Genomic DNA, 18,903 nt, shown 5'->3' on the forward strand with positions numbered 1-18,903 from the left:
ACACAGGCTTTTAAGTAGCTCCAGTTGTTAGCTAGGGGAGTTGCCTTGGGGAACTATAGTATGCTTCCTAATTAATTACCTCAGATTAAAGGTATCTTTAAACGTTACTGCATTGAAGGGCAAGCTATATTGGTGCTTTCAACTTACAGCCTAGGAATTATTAATTAAATATTTTAATTAGGAAAAGTCAGCTCAAACTGAGGAGCTGCCCCACAACATTCTGAAGATTATTGCAAACTGCAGTGCCCTGGAAATTGCTATCATTTGCTTTAAAAAGACGGTGTGTATGTGTGTGGGCGGGTGGGGGGGGAGGGTGTTTTGAGGTTATGGTTTGGGTAGTTTTTGTTTGTTTTTTTAACAAGTATTTGACCTCAGATTTTCTTCATTCAGATAAGAGTGGGGTCTTTACACTGAATTATCACTGTATGAAATACATTCATCGGATGGGAAACCTGTCAGGGTGAAGTATGTCTCTGATTCTGTGTGATCTGCTGGTATTCCACTGAGAGTACAGGCTCAGGGACTTAACTTCTTGCCTGAAGCATTTTATTTCAATTCTCCTCCAAAAATATAACACCCAAATCTTTGACACCTCACTGGAAGTGGAAGCGTAAAGAGAATTGAAGTGCAAAGGAAATCAGGCAAAGCTTGCACCTTTCATCTCCTTCACGGTGCTACCTCTCGGATTTCACATCAAGACAGTGACACTGTAAGTGGAGCTGATATTGCATCTTAATTGCCTGTTTCAGGTATTGAAAAAAGGTGATTTTTGATTATCTGTAACCAAGGCATCAGGGTCCCAAAGCAAAACCATTCATCTGTATTTATGGCTACTAACGCCTTAATAAAGAGAAAAACAATCTCAACAGAATATGCAAGAGATCAGTTTCCTAAAAGTATTTAGGAAATAAACAAAATTAATTACTATCTAAATCCTTTTAAAGCCTAGCCCAGACTTGGTGCAGTTGGCTGTACCACTACATGGGAATGTCCAAAGTTTATGCTGACAGAAACAAGTTAAAGATCTGCTTTATCAGCTATAAGATACATTAATGGGGCATAAAGTGAAAGGCAACCATTATTCTGTTGTTTTTGTTCCCAATGAAGCCTCAACAGGATTGCTTCTCCTCTTGGAGATGACACTTCAAAGATGCAGACAAGTTACGGAGAGTCTAGAGGAAGGAACATTAAGCAGCTTTAGCCTAGAAAAAAAGATGATCAAGAAGAGGTATGATAACAGTCTTATATTGTTATAAAGAAAGTGATTCATTGCTTGCTCTATCTGCTAGGGTGAGGAGAAAGGAAATGAACATATTGAAGGTTTCCTCTGCTTCCTCCCTTAACAGGTAGCCACCAGACTAAAGATGGTTTAAATTGCTGCTCCAATATCCTGCCAGCAAGTAAGAATTTGCTCTTTGCTGCAAAAATAACACATGACTTGCTGAAAATCCATTTCACAGTCATCACTGCAAGGAAAGAGCAGCAGGGACTTGGGGGACTTCCAGGTGGGTGCAACAGAAAGGCTCCTGCGCAGGGAGATGGGGTCTCTCTCAGCACCCAAGCCTCAGAGTCATTGGAGAGGCACAAAGACAGTAACAGTCACACCAAGTGATCCTGGCTGCTCAGCTAAGATACTTGCAAGAAGGGCTTAAATAATAGAGAAAGTAGTGGTGATGTTGCTCCAGACTTGTGAATCTTTATCCTTCTAGTCAAGGATGAGGTGGAGCCAAGTGCGTCCTGGAGACAAGTGCACAGATGATGTTTGCAGCATGGCTTTGTCATCCTCAGCCATGTGACAACATTGCATGAGCTGCTGAGGAAGATGGGAACCCTCTTGACAAGGAAAGCCTCTTTGTCTGCCAGCTTTCCAGAGCGTGGAGGGTTTAAGTGAGATTTGAGAGGAAAAGAGTAACAGGAGCCCACTGGTAAGCAGTAACAGCTCAATCTGGACTAAAGTCTAAGGAGCAGCAGAAATCAGGTAGCTATTGTAAATCCAAGAGAAGGACAGAAAGGAACACAGAGAAATCCCTTCCCTGAATGTTTTAGTTACCTGAATACTGCCTGATCTGCACACTGCTGCCTCTCCTGTGTGGCAAAGGACAGGGCAGAGCTGCAGCCCTCACCCAGTGTTTGAGGGTTATGATGGCACACTGCCCTGCCTTTGACAGGGCTTTGCTTTCTTGACTCTCATCACTGTACATTAGGACATCACAAGGCACTTCAGAGGTTTATCCCATTTGTTCCCTGTTCTTCCGTAAGGCCCTTTGATAAACATGGATTGTGGTGATAGGTTAGCACTTTCCTCCTTTTATCCCTGTAGGCACCAGAAGGCACATTAGTAAGGCTTTGCACAACATATTATGAGAGCTTCTTGAGTCGTGTCAGCCTTCTTTGTCGGAACGCCACACGAAGACAAATCAGACCAGTACAAAGCCACCGTTTCTCCCTACCAAACACCACCAGCATGGGGACTCACACAGACCCTGTCACATCACTACTGAGGTAGGTGAGGTTTTTCACTCCGCTCAGGTCTTATCCTTGGCAGCAAACAAAAAAAAACCCCAAAGTGGCAATCATTAGCAGTTTTCTTGTGATTTAAAAGAGCAGTCTTTAGAACAGGGAAAAAGGAAACTGTAGAGCAAACCAACTGCAGTGTTCCAGAATTTTTCTGGGCAAGTAATCAGATCTGGGTTTGTTCTTTTGATGCTTGAAGAGTAACACAATGATGAATGAAAGCCAGCGTAAATTTGTCAGATCATTTTTAACCAGTGCATTTCCCTTCAACAGAAGGTGAGATGCAGCAGATAATCACATATGTTGATTTTCAAGAGGCTTTTGATATTCTCTCACATGATATTCCCAAACTAAGGAAACATCCAACAGATTGAAATTGCTTGGAGCAGTTGACAACACTTGTTGGGTAATTCTGCTTGGGGAGTATTTATCACCAGTCCATCATCACACAGCAGTAAGGCCCTGCAGAGGGCTCTTCAGGCTCCATTGCTTTCAGTGTTTTTAATCAGTAGGATCGCGCTGGTGCCAGAGAAAGGTAAAGGAAGGAAGGGCTGTGGATACTCTACATGACAGGAGTTCAACACAAACTTGACTAACCACAGAAACACATGGTAAAAAATTAAGCCAAAGCAGCTCTAATACAGGATTTTACATTTTGGCAGCACTGCGCTGCGGCACAAGTGTAGGCTTGGGAACAATTAGGCAGTTCCATAATAAGGATATCAATCTCACAGCGCATTCAAGCTCTCCGGGGTCAGAGGTGATATCCTGTTTTTAAGAGGTAAATCCCGTACCAGGATATGGCAGCTAAAAGCTGGCTGATGAAATCCTAGGGCTTGGCTCAGCTGGGTAGAAAGGCATCAGCTGGAGTTCTGTGCCTGGTCCAAGCACATCAGGGTGGTTTAGCAAAGGAGCCTGAAGGGAAACATGAACCAGACTCAGCTGCCAGGATGTAAGACAGAAAGAGAGAGAGAGAGAGGAAGGTGAAATTTATTCTCCATGCCCAGGGCAGGTAAAAGTAGCGGAGGTTAAATTTCAGTAAGGAAGACCTAAAGCAGGCAGTAGGAAGGTCTTGCAGGTAATAACAGCATTTGTAGTTGTCACGGTTTAAACCCAGTCAGGCAATTCGTTCACTCACTTCCCCCCACTTCTTGCCCTCTCCCTGCTCCCGGAGGGAGTAATCCTCCTGGGGCTCGGCTCGGCCGCGGGGCTCGGCTCCTCCGCCGCCTTCTCCCGCTGCTCGGCAGCCCCTTCCTTCTGCTCCTCGACCGCCCCGACCTCCTGCCCCTTCAGCCGTCCCCCCGCGGCCTCCAGCCCCGCTCCCGCCGCCGCTTGGTCCCCGGGGCCGCTCTCCCGGGCCGCTTTAGCAGCCGCCGGCTCCCGGGGCCGCTCTCCCTCTGCTCCCCGCGGCCTCACGAAGATGGAGGCGAGGGCGAGGGCCAGGACGGTGAAGAGCAGCCGGACGGCCAGGTACAAGTGCACGGCCACGTCCGTCCCGCCCTGCTGCTGGAGCCCGCCCGTATTACAAGCCATTGCCATAAAGCACAGTGAGACAAGAACCTTAGCCCAAGCCCCACACTTGATAAACACTAACACAGCAAATACCGGCTCTAAGTAAGTTACTGCATTCTGAAGCTGTGAGATCAACAAGAACAACTCTGAGAGCCAATAAATCAGCATTGTGACGAGTGACTATTAATCCGGACAGATCTGTCGTTATCTCAACCCTTCGTGCCCCACGTTGGGCGCCAAAAAGAACTGTCGTGGTTTAAACCCAGTCAGGTAACTTGTTCAGTCACTTCCCCCCTTCTTGCCCTCCCCCTGCTCCTGGAGGGACAGAGAGGAGAATCGAAAAGAATGCAACTCCCACGGGTTGAGATAAGAACAGTTTAGTAACTAAGGTATAACACAAATCACTACTGCTACCACGAATAATAACAATGATAAAGGAAATAACAAGGGAAGAGAATACAACACCTCACTACCAGCCGACTGATAACTCACCCCCCAAGCCCGACCAAGCTCCGACCGATACCTCCTCCAACCCTGCAGTCTTCCAGCCCTTCCGGCTAACTCCCAGTTACATCCTGGGCATGACGTGCTGTGGTATGGAATACCTCTTTGGTCAGTTTGGGTCAGGTGTCCTGTCTCTGCTTCCTCCTGGCTTTCCCTCCTCCCTGGCAGAGCATGAGGCTCACAAAGTCCTTGGCCAAACCAAAACATCGCTATCAGTTCTGTTCCCGGGCCGAAAGTCAAAACACAGCACTGCGCCAGCTACCAAGAAGGAGAAAAATGACTGCTACTGCTGAACCCAGGACAGTAGTGTACGTATTTGCTGGTCAAGAAGGTTGTGGAACCTCTGTCATTTAAGACTGAGGAAGATGTTAAGTAAATATCTATCAGGAAGTCCATGAACCGGATGCTGCAATGGACAGGACCTGAGCCAGAGTAAGCTCTTTCCAGGTTTTGATAGCTTGATAAACAAGGTTAAAACAAGTAAAAGGAGTGAGTGCAGCAGTGAGTAAAACAGAAAACAACTGAACAGCTCAGAGGACAAACCTCAGCCCTGGCATTAGGCTGCTCTCTACCACTCTCATGGCAGGGAACCCAGCCATCAGGGCTGGACTATGTGATGAGTGCCAACATAGAGAAACAAGGAGGAAATGACAGCAGAAGGAAAACAAAAGACCCAGATTTTGACATTTGTCTCCCACTGGCTGCTGTAGCCTGGTGTGCTGGACTGTCCTCCCCGATTCTTTAAAAGCTGTGACTGTTGTGTGCATGTGCAGCCCAAGAAAGCAAGTAGCTTGAAAAGGCCCCATAGTGGAAGGGCTGGAGCTGCCATACTTGTAAGATAACTCTTATAAATGCCTCTTTTACCTCCTATGAGGCACTGGCTGTAGCTCAGATGTTCTTACCCTCATCTCCCATGGTGTATGCCAGGCTGCTACATGCCGACGCACAAACACGCCCCATTTTACATGGGGCAAGTAGAACAAAGCCTTCTTCCTGTACCAACCAAATCATGTTATCACCATCACTGCCACAGCACCATCCTTCACCCTGGGCGCTCAGCTGTCAGCTTTGAGATGTAAAAGAAGTCTCTCTTAATGATTCGCTCTGGATGCAAATGTACCATTTACTTACTGCAACATGAGGTCAAGTAGGAAGCTTCTGTACTGTGGTACAAAGGTACGTTATTTACGGTTACAAAGGGGCTTTGACAAAGGCCTCTACGAGCAATCTACATCCAGGAGAGCCTATTGGAGTTCACATCAGGCCATAGCCTCACCTTGGCACCCATCAGCAGAGGGAAACCATACCTGGCCAAATTCCTGAGCAGTGTAACAAAGGAGAGGAAATATCTGCTCTTATAAAGTGCCCCAAACCAGTCCCCCCACCCTTTACTCCACAAGTCAACAAGTCAAGGATTACACCGATCCATGAACAAGGAGGCTTGTTCTCATTTACATACTCAGCTCTTGCTCTACCAGGGCTTTTTGTCTGATATCAGAGAAATGCTGCTCAAAGGAAGACCTTCCCCAGGACCTGAGCATGTACCTTTGCAGAGGCAACTGTACTTTGAAGACCTGGTGCCCTGCAAGAGGAACAAAAGCACCCACTAACCAGTGTTACAGCCACATTTCATTCTGAGACTGATTTTGTTTAGAGACTGTCTTGAAGGGCAAATAGCACTGCTTAGTAGAATGAAATAACAATGAAGGAAGCCTTTACCCTGCTTTGTCCCTACCACATAAACATACACAAATGCAACTCCGGAAACATGTACCCAAACACATGTCATTCCTACTGTTACACTTCATGTATAAGGTTCTACATTTGCAGAGACTATTTTCAAACATCAGATTTTGTTTTTTTTTTCAACTGGTTGAAGTTATTAATCAGCCCCTTCCTTCTTTTTTTCTTTATAAATAAAATCATATATATGCTCTTTATAGATCACTAGCAAGCCTACAAATGACACAGGCTTTAGATTGGATATAAGGAAGAAGTTCTTTACTGTAAGGGTGGTGAGGCACTGGAATGGGTTGCCCAGGGAAGTTGTGAATGCTCCATCCCTGGTGGTGTTCAAGGCCAGGTTGGACAGAGCCTTGGGTGACATGGTTTAGTGTGAGGTGTCCCTGCCCATGGCAGGGGGGTTGGAACTAGATGATCTTAAGGTCCTTTCCAACCCTAACGATTCTATGATTCTATGAATCTAAGTCCCAGTCTGCTGAGCATTACCCCATGGTGGGCAGCAGAAAATCCCTGATTATTTTCTTCTGGGAAAAACATTATCCTGACCAATTTCTCTTCAAGACATCATGAAAGACTTTCAAATGCTCCATATACGCTAAACAAAATCAACAGATTTCACATGGCTTTTAGGCCAGAGCTCATTAATTAGGGAGCTCTGGTTTACAGCTGTTGCAAGATTGTGTTTGAAGGTTACCAGGTGTCCTCATACTTGTATTATCCCATCGTGAAATCATAACACTGATAATTTGATACCCATCTCACTATCACCACAGGCTGTCAACAGCTACTTGCAGCATTACAGCAAAGCCAAAGCCAGTAATTAGAGACAAAATCTTGCTGTCTTGTTATTATAAGACAGCAATGTTCTTTAATAGACCAAGAGCCCTTCCCAAATTAAGTTCCTGTGAGAGTACTTTCTTCTACAGGCAAGATTTATCCAAGATCTAGCTCATTTCCTTGCACTGTAAGGAGAATTTACAGGTAAACTGTAACACCTGCAAACTGAGTATACTGTGTATTGGTTTCTTACTGTGCTCTTTCTGGTCTCACGGACTGCTCACACCAGGGATAAACCACAGATTATCCTGCTCCTTACCGTGGGTATGTGAAACTATGAAGCTTGTATTTTGGTTTTTTAGGGTTTGTGGTGTGGTTGCCGTATCAAGAGCTTAGCATCACTGCCCTTGGGACAAAAGTCCGCATTACAGGAACATGGGGCTGCTGGAATGTTAATGTTTCAGAAAGCAGACTTGTCAGATCAATTAAATAGCAATAAAAACCGATGTGTATCCAGATCAAAAGCTGAAACTTACTTCATAAAAAGTTGCCATTTTGAACATAAGATGTACAAAGCGGATAAACTGATTCCACAAAATCACTCTGATGTCATTAGCAGAACATCTACTGTAAAGAATCACTTACTAAATATACAGTGGGGCTTTGGTCCTTGCTTTTAATGAGGGTTTAGCACAAAAACTGGCTAGAGAATTTACTGCTGCCTGCATGGAGGTGAAATAGCCTGTGGTCACTAAATGGCTGAACAAGCACCATAAACCATTACACCTCAGATGGACCAAAATTCACTCTCCTTCTCCAATGTCAGAGTAATTTTAAGTGACTAAAGACAACTCAATTTTTTAGCCTAATAGGTGGTTTCTCTGCTACTGTATTAAGGACATTGTCTCAAAACAGTAGATAGTGCCAAGCCTCAATGCAAGGCTCCTTTCAACTACAGATACAGCTTGCAGGTATCCAAGGGGAACAGAGCGTTAACTGACCCTAAAACAAGGTTTCATAGCTTTGAGGTTAGATACGTGAGCACATGATACTTCAAGAATTGCTTCCAGAAGAGATAATTTAGCACAGCTCCTGCTGCCTTGGCTATAGAAAGAACTTGGCTAATGGCGATATTGCTGCCTTTAACAAGAATGTCAAGTTCAAATCTAATTTGCAGGAAAACTGTCACCAGGACTGTACTTGCCAACATCAACACCCTCCTGCTTTGATTTGGTGTACTGAGCCCAAGGATGTGCTGTCCAATGCTGGATTTTAGCTTTCATTGCCACACATCTCAGTAAATCAGAGGCATCATTTCCCAAGGCTCCACAATTCCACTTCTCTGGATTATCTCTTCGAAGCTGTTCTGAATGACCTCTTTTAAACTGTCAGCACGGCACAAGTGATTTCTGAGCTACCTTGATACTTCATTTATTTTCAACAGGAACAGCAGATAGAAGCATCTCTCAGGACTGGGCATCACAGGAACATGCTCTGATGTTCAAAGTAGTCCACCTACATAGAAACGTATTGCTGCTTTTGTCCAACAAAACAAGAAGGGATGGGAAGCAGCAACACCAACATAAAACCTGATCCTTCCCTGAACACCAGAATTGCTCTATTAAAAATATACATACCTTGCAACATTACTGTCATACCACCAACCTGAGTAATTTCTGATATAAAACCATGAAAGTAGTAAATGCAATGCAATGTGTAATACATACAATGTGTTTGTTTATTAAATACAGGATATTTTTAGCAAAGCTTACAAAACTGCACCAGTCACCCTAAAATAAAAAGAGAACCCAAGGCAGTGTTGCTGCAACCCACATCTTTGTACTCACCACAAATCAACTCCTCTCTCCCCCCGATGCTCAATGCTTTCTGCAGTTTGGCTGCAAGACAGAACTGCCTCCAATTAGAGTGAAACCTTGGCTCAACTTGGTAGCATTATTCTCGTACAAAGCGTAATGAATGGAAGATATGCACAATCTAAACCAGGAAAGGCACATTTTAATTAAAATCTCAGTTTATTTCATTGCAAACATGGTAATAGTGTTTTGGTCAAAACTGAGGAATGTTTAAAACCTATTATAAGTTTGGATTTTTCTGTTATTACAGCTGCAAGCTTACTAAGAATGTTCTTTGGTGTTATGTACTCATGACCGCTCTTACAATTCCTCTGTTGGCAGTGTTTTTTCTAAATCACAGTGTAACAGATACTCAAGTCCTAGAAAAGGTCCACCTTGGCTCAGGCTTAGTTGGCACGGCCAGTGAAAGATACTGTTCTCCTAGAGAACAGGACATACAGAAATGATACATTAGGTTTTGGATAACCTTCATAGTCTTAAGTATCCCACACCACTACATATGGGAAAACTTCCTTGAAATAAAGATGGCCTCATGGTGCTGCTTCCACAGTGTTTGTTACAGCCCCCTTGCTTGCCACTTAGTACTTACACAAAGCTGTTTGGTTCCTTTGAGTCAGCAAAATTAACATAGTCCAAATGTCTAAGAAGCAGCAATTACTCTGAAGAGGTTTCAAGAGCAACCTTTGTTCAGTAACTGTGAAGAGCATTCCTGAAGCCATCACTACCCAAGACTGACACAGCTGGTATAACCACTAGTTTACTCATAATGGAGCAGCCCAGTTTGTAAGACAATGATTCCTAATGTCCTAATTAGACTTAAGTTCTTCCCTGTGAGGGTGCTGAGGTGCTGGCCCAGGGTGCCCAGAGAAGCTGTGGCTGCCCCATCCCTGGCAGTGTTCAAGGCAATTGGACAGGGCTTAGAGCAACCTGCTCCAGTGGAAGGTGTCTCTACCCATGGCAGGGGGGGTGGAACTGGATGACCTTTATGGTCCCTTCCAGCCCAAACTGCTCTGTGATGATTCTATGAATGTTCAGGAAGTCTGATTACATTTGTACTATAATTAAATTGCATTCATCCTTGCTTATCACCACCAAACTGATTCAGAATTGCAGCCCAACAGCTGAGCAGGCATAGCAACCGCAACTGGGCAAATACTGGCTTTAACAACAGGGACCTCAACAACCTTGCTGAATTACAAAGACTTCTAAATGAATACTTAGAGAAAATTTTGCACCACAAAAAGCCAAGACAAAGTTGAAAAGTTTCAACAAACTCACTCTCAAAGAAGAGGCAAGTAAATTAACTGTGTACTTGTGATTGTAAAACTATTGCTTGAGGGGAAATTCTACTTGACTTATGAACATCTGAAAGGCTTCAGGAGATTAATTAAATAATCCTATGAAAAAACACAGTTGTTCCTTAATGCTCCCATAACGAGGAATACTAATTATGAATATACACTCTACTCGGTGTGTGCTTTTGGAATTATTTTGGCAACTGTAACTGTAGTTGAAATACTACTGCTTGCATCAGAACCGCCTAGGTTTTATTTTTGGAGGGATTTATCAATTGAAGAACTCAATTTATTCACTGCTTAACCTCCAATGCTCTTACTTCATTGTTAAGAGAGGATCTTTTCACGAAAGCCTATAGAAATAAAGAACCGTGTCTACAGACAAGAAATTTGGTGTTTCTGGTTTGTTTTGTGGTTTGCTCCCCCTCGCCACCTCAAGAGTTCTAAGAGGAGCAGCTGGGTCAGAGAAGTTGCAACCTCTCATTAAAGATGCCCTGCTAGATATTCAAGGAATCTCTATTAATTTCAAACAAAACCATGACAACAATTGGAGAGCTTAGAGCAAGAGAGAACAATGAAATTGCATGCCAAGTTGGGCCCCAACCAGACTTCCAGAGAGTTTATGGGGAAGTGATGCATTTGCAATGCCCTCTCTAACCAGTGCCTTGAGCATACCTTGGAATTACTGTGATCTGTACATCAACAAAGTTACAACAAACACAGTGTAACAGCCATATCCCAAAGCCCAGCTATGCTGCTTTAGCTCTAGTTACCACAATTCAAGTGTAAAAACAAAGCAACAAAGGCTGCCAACCTCAGGATGAGGATGTGGGCAGGACTTCAGTGAAGTTACCTGTTGTCCTTTCACTATTGTCCTGTGTTCAGGAAAGGTTACGCCTAAGCTTACACCGCAATTAGGTTTGGCTTTGCTGTGTAGGTGTAACCAGTCCAGTTGTAGTAACTGACTACATAAATTGTAACTCCCTTAAGACATACTTTTACATTTACATGGGTTTTGCCTTTAAAAAACAAATTAATACTAGGCTGGCACTGATACCTTCTTCCTACAAATGGCAGTAAGCAACTGCTACAAAATAAATCAGAAGTCATTGATAACCCAGTTGTTACCCACATTCATGCGCCACATTTGCAAGAATCTTACTTTACGGAAATCAGAATTTAATACAGTAAATACATTGCAAGTTCACCAACTCTGAAAATGAAGAAACGTCAACGCTGTACTTGTCCTTTTTTTTAAACAAATATTACAAAATTGAATTTTATTGAGTTTCACACAAGATGCACATATAAAATTGATACAGAATGTCATTCAACAGAAAAAAATGAAAGCAAATCCAAGCTTTCTTTAGCATCTGCTAAATAATTCAAAAATGATACACCAAATTGACAGATAATCTGAATTTCAATGTGTGAACATCTCCAATTAGTATAAAATACATCAAAAGTTAAAGAGTTTCAGATTTTTCCCCAGCACAAGTCCTCTTCTTTTTACTCTCATCCCTGAACAGTAACCACAGATTTTGGCCATGCCTCCAGCTACTCTTGATGGGAAAGGAGGGGCTGAAAGACTGCAGCAAGAAGTTCCCACTAGAGCAGAGCATGCTAACCTGTATGGCAAATCTCATTACCGAGTCTGCTCAGATACATGATAACCCTCTTCAGCTGTCTCCATTTGCTATATTACTGTAGTCCTGCAAGTTTCAGGGATCAGCATATACATCAGACTTTCACATGTTCATAAAGCAAATAAACTTTGGCTTTCCCACTCTGACAAATTATGAAATTAGCAAATTCTGTCTTCATTTGTTTGGCACTGAAGTACTTTTATGATACCTTCCCCTGGAAAGCGAAACAAGTGCCTACTTAAATAGCCGAAAGGCATTTGGAATTAATGCGGTGTTTCACAACAATTTATCATTAACTACAGGGTGTCTTTTGATACAAGTCCCCAGCCTAAATTTTGAGCTCAAATTCATTCCATTCTTGGTCTGAGGATTCTAAACCATCTTTCATCAATTCTCCCACAACTGCATTTCACACCAGAAAATTACATGCATTGTAATGCTTGAAAGCTTTTTTATAGATCTAGTCTATCTACTTAAGTGTGGCTAAACCCAATCAATTACAATGGATCATTCTGATCTGATTGTCAGTGTGTGCTTTTATAGCATGTTCTCAGGCATGTTAATACACAGATGTCACTCTTATCAGAGTTAAACCCAAAATGCAGTGCAATATTCTTTTTTGCTGTGTTAATGCCATACATACGGTTCCAACATGACGCTTGCTGCCATTAACACTGCCTTTCCTCAAAATATACAAGTGCCCCTTTGTTATTTTTTCCTACAGCAACAAAAAAATCCTCAGATTTTCAAAATAATTTGATAAATAATTTGCCTTGCAGGACACACAACACAAGAAATGAATATGCTTCATATTTGCCCAGTTAAGCAGAACCTTCACTACTGTGATCTTTCCTTGGTGCTCAGTATTTGGACAAAATAGTATGCAGTAAGTCCTTCATTTAAAGGCAAGATTTTATTCTGATTACAAGATTTTCAAGATACATCTTGAAAAGGTTTCTGTTGACAGGAGTAACTACCTTGACTTACTGTTTTATGTACCAACATTTTATGCATTTGTTGATATAAGCACAAGTTTCGGATTCTGCTTGCAGATGTTTAATAAAACAAGGTAACTGGAAAGGCAAGCTCCTGCTCAAGTTGCATACATTTCCAGGAATATCCTTACACTGGAGGGACCTTCATGACAAGTAGTATGTTCTGGAAGCACGGTTTCATAACGCAGAACAGGCTTATGCTTTTTTTCCAGTCTATTTTCCAGAAAAGTGATATTGCAGCTCTGCCACCAGGCTAGAAACTCACGATCCACCACATTTTCCAAGAGGCAAGTTAAAGATCACTGACTTGACCTGACCAGATACCAAGTCAAGTTACTTGTAGAAAGAAATTAATTTTTTTTGCCATTAATAATTTAAGTTTTTAAATAAATATTTATGTGCCTTTTCTTGGCAACTGTCCATTCTGGTAGCATCTGCTGTCCCCACAGCTCAGTATCCTCAGCACATTGATTAAAATAAAAAAAATCTTAGTCGATTCTGTTTCCACAAATAGTAAACCTGTCTATCTCCAGCAAGTCTTTCTTTGCAGACCTGTGTTTTAATTCTGAACTGTCTTGGCTTATATCTTTTTCTTCTCCATCAGGAGTTGTCAGAAACTGATCAGAATTGCTTGTTACAAGTAAAGATGGTGAGTTCTCCTGGTGCACAGGTTGACTGGTAACTGATGCAGATCCATTTTCATCTGTGGAATTTCCTGTTGGAACAGGAGACAATTACAAAGATATTCATGAATTTAACACAGACATACTGACACACCTGTGACATCCAGATTTAGCCAAAGCTGGTATGAAAAAGTGTGCTGCATGAAATCAGCAGAAGTGACAGAAGAATGCTTGGTGGGAGCCACTACCTCTTCTTAGTTTTACCAAGAGATTTCCTTTTCTAACTGTGTGAAAGGATAGAAAACAAATTCTGTAGAAGTTCAGATAACAAGCAAGAGCATAAGCAGCAGATGTCAGGACATAAACTGCATTCTTCTGGTTTACATTTTCATTTTTGTTGGCTTAGGCAAAAAGATTTTTGACAGTTATTGTGTGAAACAGACAAATATTTTCTACTGAAATGAAGAAAAGGAAACACTGTAGTGGGAACTAGATATGTCTAATCCTCTACATAAGCACAATAAACCTGTCTTCTCTAGGGATGGCTAATAAATTACTCATGCACTGCTACACACTTTAATAGCACAGGCTCCTAAAGCTGTTCTATTAAAGATACCTATTTTTATTCCTGCCTCTTACTTCAGTGGAATTGAACACCAGCTCCATTAACTCAAGATATTTGTAAGTAATATCCATGTATTTTTTCCATATTTTGTTAAAACATTTAAAGAATTAAAATGCAGAAACAAGAAGGAAATAATTTTTTCTTATTTACTATTTCCTCATAAAGACCAAGTTATTGTTTCTAAACGAATCTGAACTGCAGAGAACAGATTTGCCTAATGCAAAGAGTACTGCAGACTGGGCCAAGCGAACATTATTTGTCAGAATGGCAGCACTATCCAAATTACTACAAAAACTTCTCTCAGTATAGCATCTCTTCAGTGTATACTACCTACTCCTTGAAGGTACATGGATTACTCCCCCCAGTCTTATGCAAGACAAAGGTACAAAACTTGCACTAAGAAAGGAGACAAGTAATGCTAATTACAGAACTTCATTACAAAGGTATTTTCTAACTCAGCAGCTTCCAGAGAGCTGCTCAGCCTATAAATGATTACCAGCCTTTAAGACTTCCACCCTTCAAGAGCAAGTATAAGATTTTATCCTTCAAAATTTTAAACTGTTTCTGTGGTCGAGGTGGAAACTCTAAGGGAAGTGAACTGACTTACATTATAAGCTGACAGAAAGTAGACCAGGTTAATTCCCTCACCCTCACACTAGTAGGAGATGGGTTGAGAGACTGTATTGAAAAAACTGTGGTTAAGTGGGGCACAGGGATTAACCAGTATTGCAGAGCTCTGCAGTAATAATGCAAACACAGAGAAGCTGGGTAAGGTAAAATTAGTCTTTCACACAATCGAGGTTTCTAATAAATAAAGAGCTGTTAAAAGGTATAACCCCCTCAAAAAATATTAAAAATTGAGCTTTTTCATCACAAATGAAAGTTAAGAATATTCTAGAAGTCAGGAGAAGCTTTTTGATTGCTACTTTTCAGTCAGAATCTTTCCATTTACAGAAAAAACACCTCTGCTGACTGATCTGGTAAAATTGCTGCTGCTTCAGCTAAAAAAAGAGTCTTCAGGACTTACTTATTGTAAGTAAGTTTAAGGGTTAATCTAAGTAAGTACAACTTATTAAGTGCCATATTCAAGTGTAGTATTATCATTATGACAATTGTTTAATGAAATGTAAAAGCCATTCAGAGTAATTCATATTACATTCTTTTATCACAAAATGAAGCAACTCTATGAATCTAACTATTTAAAAATAAAGGTCCGCACCAAGTTTCTGTCTGTGATTTGACACAGGTGAGATACAGAGATTTATGACTGAAACACTGACCGATTCTTAATTCTACTATTGCTGGCGAGGCACTATCATGACTAATAAGCACCTTACATTTCAAGCTTTTCAAGTCTTTGGCAAGCAATAGAGTGAACATAATAAAAGCCCCACTGTTAAGCTTTCTAGGGCTGTCACTGAGCTCTTCACAGAGGAAGATATACAACCCAATTCAGTTGACTGGAACAATGAAGGTTTCTGTTTCCTTCTATAATGTGTCACAAGAATAGAATAATGCCCCATTGCAGGTATATATTAACCGCTAATGCTGAAGACCTATATGAGAAAACCACACTGCATGAACTTGAAATGAAGCAAGCAGACCAGTTGAAATACCTGTTTGGATTTCGTAAAGGCTGTTGTTAATGTGTTCATGACAGCTACAAGTAATTGTACCTATTGTGTGCCACATTTTACATTAATTTCCAGAAGAAATGCACAGACTGCTTCCTTATCAAACTTCAGCACTGCCAGAGACGATGTGCAAATATTTACTGATTTGTGTAGTGAGGTGGCACAGGATTAGATGATCTTTAAAGGTCCATTCCAACCCAAACCGTTCTATGATTATGATTTTCAAACAAAAGCATGGGGGTGTTTTGATGTTTCTATCACCTCCACATATCAAGGTGGGATTTTATCAGAGAGATGAGTATTTATAACCAAAAGATGATGTGTGGACTAAAAGCAATACATTTTATTACATTTACAGGGTTGTGTTCACAGCTGTGATAATGGTACAATTAAGGTCCAGCAACAGCATTACTGTGCAGCAAACTATATCCTACCTCTGGTTTAATACTAAATTTAGTCTGAAAGGAATTTCAGCTGAAAACATAACAAGGTAGTTAGCCTTACCTTGGGTAGATTTAAACGTGTTTTGCTGTTTGCCAGCTGGCTTCCCTGGGGTGGCAGTCAGGACAGGATTGAATAATTTCTCCTCCATTTTTGCCTCCTTCACATATTGACATGATTTCCCCAGCAATACAATACTGTTAAGGACTTTCAGAGATATTAACCTGAAAAAAAAAAAGGATCTGTTTACATATTTGCATTAGCATATTAAAATAATTGCATATTATTCAGACTGCAATTATTCATACTAAAATAATTGCAAATGGTTACTGCTGTCTTGGAAGGATTAGCTAACAAATTAAATCCCTTCTATAGCAAGATCAAACGGTACTTTCCTTTTTCTAATAATCTGTTTCGGATACAATGCTTACTGTTTTGTTTATTCTTTTTTTGAGAAAGTTTTCACAAATTACAGGCTAATCATAAAGAGTCCTTTTTCACATTGCAGAAGACAGTCAATAAAACTCAACAAATCCAAACAGGCAGCACTGCTTTACCATCACAGCACAGACCAGTTGATGGAAGATTCTTTTTTCTATTACCACTAATCTGCAACACAAACTTCGTCAAATCATTGAAAGTCCCTTTATACCTGTCTTCTCATTTGAAGAACAGGAAGGTCTCATCTACCATCAAGTGCTTTTACATTTGTAACTCAAACGAGCTTTGCAAAACCTAAGTTCCATTACTAGTATTACATGACATGCAGAGTAATGCCCATTCCAGAGGTGAAAGCAGAGGGGAAGCAGGCAAAGGCTCACAACAGAACAAGGAAATAGCAATCTATTCTCTGTAGGATGAATACAAATATTGTCTACACAAATCAACCTACGTAACAGAACTGAACCAAATGCAGGCTTTAAATTCATTCCCCACTCTGAAAATCTGTTTATTATGTATACCACTAACTGCCTAAAAAGAAGAGGGGGTCTAACTGCTTAATCATAAAGTGACCCAAGCACAATTCAGCATCAGCTTCGCTATTTCTCACTGCATTAATGTAACCAGAACTTGTCAAAACAGAAAAATAAAGTACTCTGCGCTTTCAAGAGATTTTTATGCAATAGATTTACATGCAGAAGAAATTTAGAGATATGGAAGAATGAGCAGAGCAGACCACACTCAGTGCTCAGAAGAAACCAACATTTCAGTATCCAAGCAACCACAAAGATGATATAATTTTATACAAGTTGAAAGCAATGGTTCTCCACAGTTTTATTAGGTTATAAGGACAGATTTTGTTTCTGAGAGTTAAGAAGCTCTTCTCCATTTCTAGTAAGTTTTAGAGGTTTGGGATTTTTTTTTTTCTTTTCCCCCTACACTTTTTATGCCATGTTTCTACACTTTTTATATTTTCTACGCTTTTTAAGCTTTTGTTCCAAGAGAGTAGGTGTTTACAGCATGATTTGACTCTGATTTTATGAGCTCAGAAGCTGAAAAGGCCGTAAATCAACACTTTACTGTATCAGTTTCAGCTTTTCATGGAAAATTATGCAAGAGTTTCTAGTGATTCTCCTTTATTCTTTTCTGCCAGTCCACACCAGGCTTAAATTTCTAACAACAATAAAGTTTGCAGTTGTTCAGAATCCTGTAACTATTACACACTATTACAATAAAATCTGTTCTCACTTTTCAATTAAGACAAAATAAACCAAAACCTATTTAACTCTTGTGACCTAAGCCTTCAAAGAACAGCACTTAATCTTTCATGTTAATCACATTATTTCTTCCTGCCTTCTATCCTCCAAGCCAGAAACAGAACTGGGCTGAAGCAGTGGAATAGTAGATGTAGGGAAATATACGTTGGGAAAAAGGAAGACACCGAGCAGAACGAAGGTGCTGAGCTTGGTATACCACAGCATGAATGTGTGACTCTATTATTAATAGAGAAAACACTTTGGAAATCCACTTGTTCAAGCATTAAGAATGAGACAGTTTCCAAAGACCATAGTACAGCTTTGGCAATGGCAGATTATTCCTGCCTGATGTAGTGACTGTTTCACACTGTGTAAAGAAATAGTGAATAAACAAGATAAAAAGTGCTTGACACAGCTATTTAGAGGGCCAAATGCCTCATACAAGACATTGCTAGTGAGGAATCACACAGCAGCAGGTTCAGAGGTAGAGTACTTTGATGCTGGGCAAGTCAAGAGCACAGAGGAAGGAGCAGAAAGACAATGTGAACCAAGGTCACATTGTCTAGTGTTTATTACATAGAGCTGGTTTTAGAGAGAACATGGGCACAGCACGTGGTACGCTAGGAAAAGAATCAAAGTATGGTGGAGAGGAATATAGTAAATGTTAATATCTGGCCTATATGCAACATCCCAAAGTCCTAGTATGCAACACTAAAGAGATGTGTCTCTACACTGATGTGGACTAGATACACCAGACTGAGTTTACATTTTTCACAGATCAAGGTCAGATTAGAGATATGAATCTAACTATTCATAAAAACTGTGTAGTAATCCCATCCTTTTCATAAGATACTGTAAACCAGCAGCCTTCTCCTTTCCAGTGTACCTGCTGGACCACTGCCCCAGACCTACAAGTGTTTTACTTTCCATCTTGCTGCCTTTATTTACACACACAACTTGGTAGGATGTTGGAAGAGATATTCCCACAATACCCCAGACAGGTTCTCTGTGCTGCAGCAACCT

The 18,903-nt window shown here is 41.0% G+C and overlaps 1 protein-coding gene across 2 annotated transcripts in view; it reads right to left on the reverse strand.

The window, feature by feature from the left end:
• Nucleotides 1-11,468: 11,468 nt before the first annotated feature.
• The window catches only part of TAPT1 (transmembrane anterior posterior transformation 1), a 49,083-nt gene continuing 41,648 nt past the window's right edge, over nt 11,469-18,903 (reverse strand). For both annotated transcript variants that reach the window (XM_061469687.1, XM_061469698.1), the window contains 2 exons: nt 16,247-16,407; nt 11,469-13,575 (listed from right to left, as the gene is read on the reverse strand). In XM_061469687.1, coding sequence (XP_061325671.1) covers nt 13,349-13,575; nt 16,247-16,407 — 388 coding nt within the window. In that variant the 3' untranslated portion in view covers nt 11,469-13,348. The remainder of the gene's footprint in view (nt 13,576-16,246; nt 16,408-18,903) is intronic.

The sequence above is a fragment of the Pezoporus flaviventris genome, unplaced genomic scaffold, assembly GCF_033815535.1.
Source record: "Pezoporus flaviventris isolate CSIRO_AGI_PZ_B2104156 unplaced genomic scaffold, CSIRO_AGI_Pfla_v1 ptg000002l, whole genome shotgun sequence".
Classification (NCBI taxonomy): domain Eukaryota; kingdom Metazoa; phylum Chordata; class Aves; order Psittaciformes; family Psittacidae; genus Pezoporus; species Pezoporus flaviventris.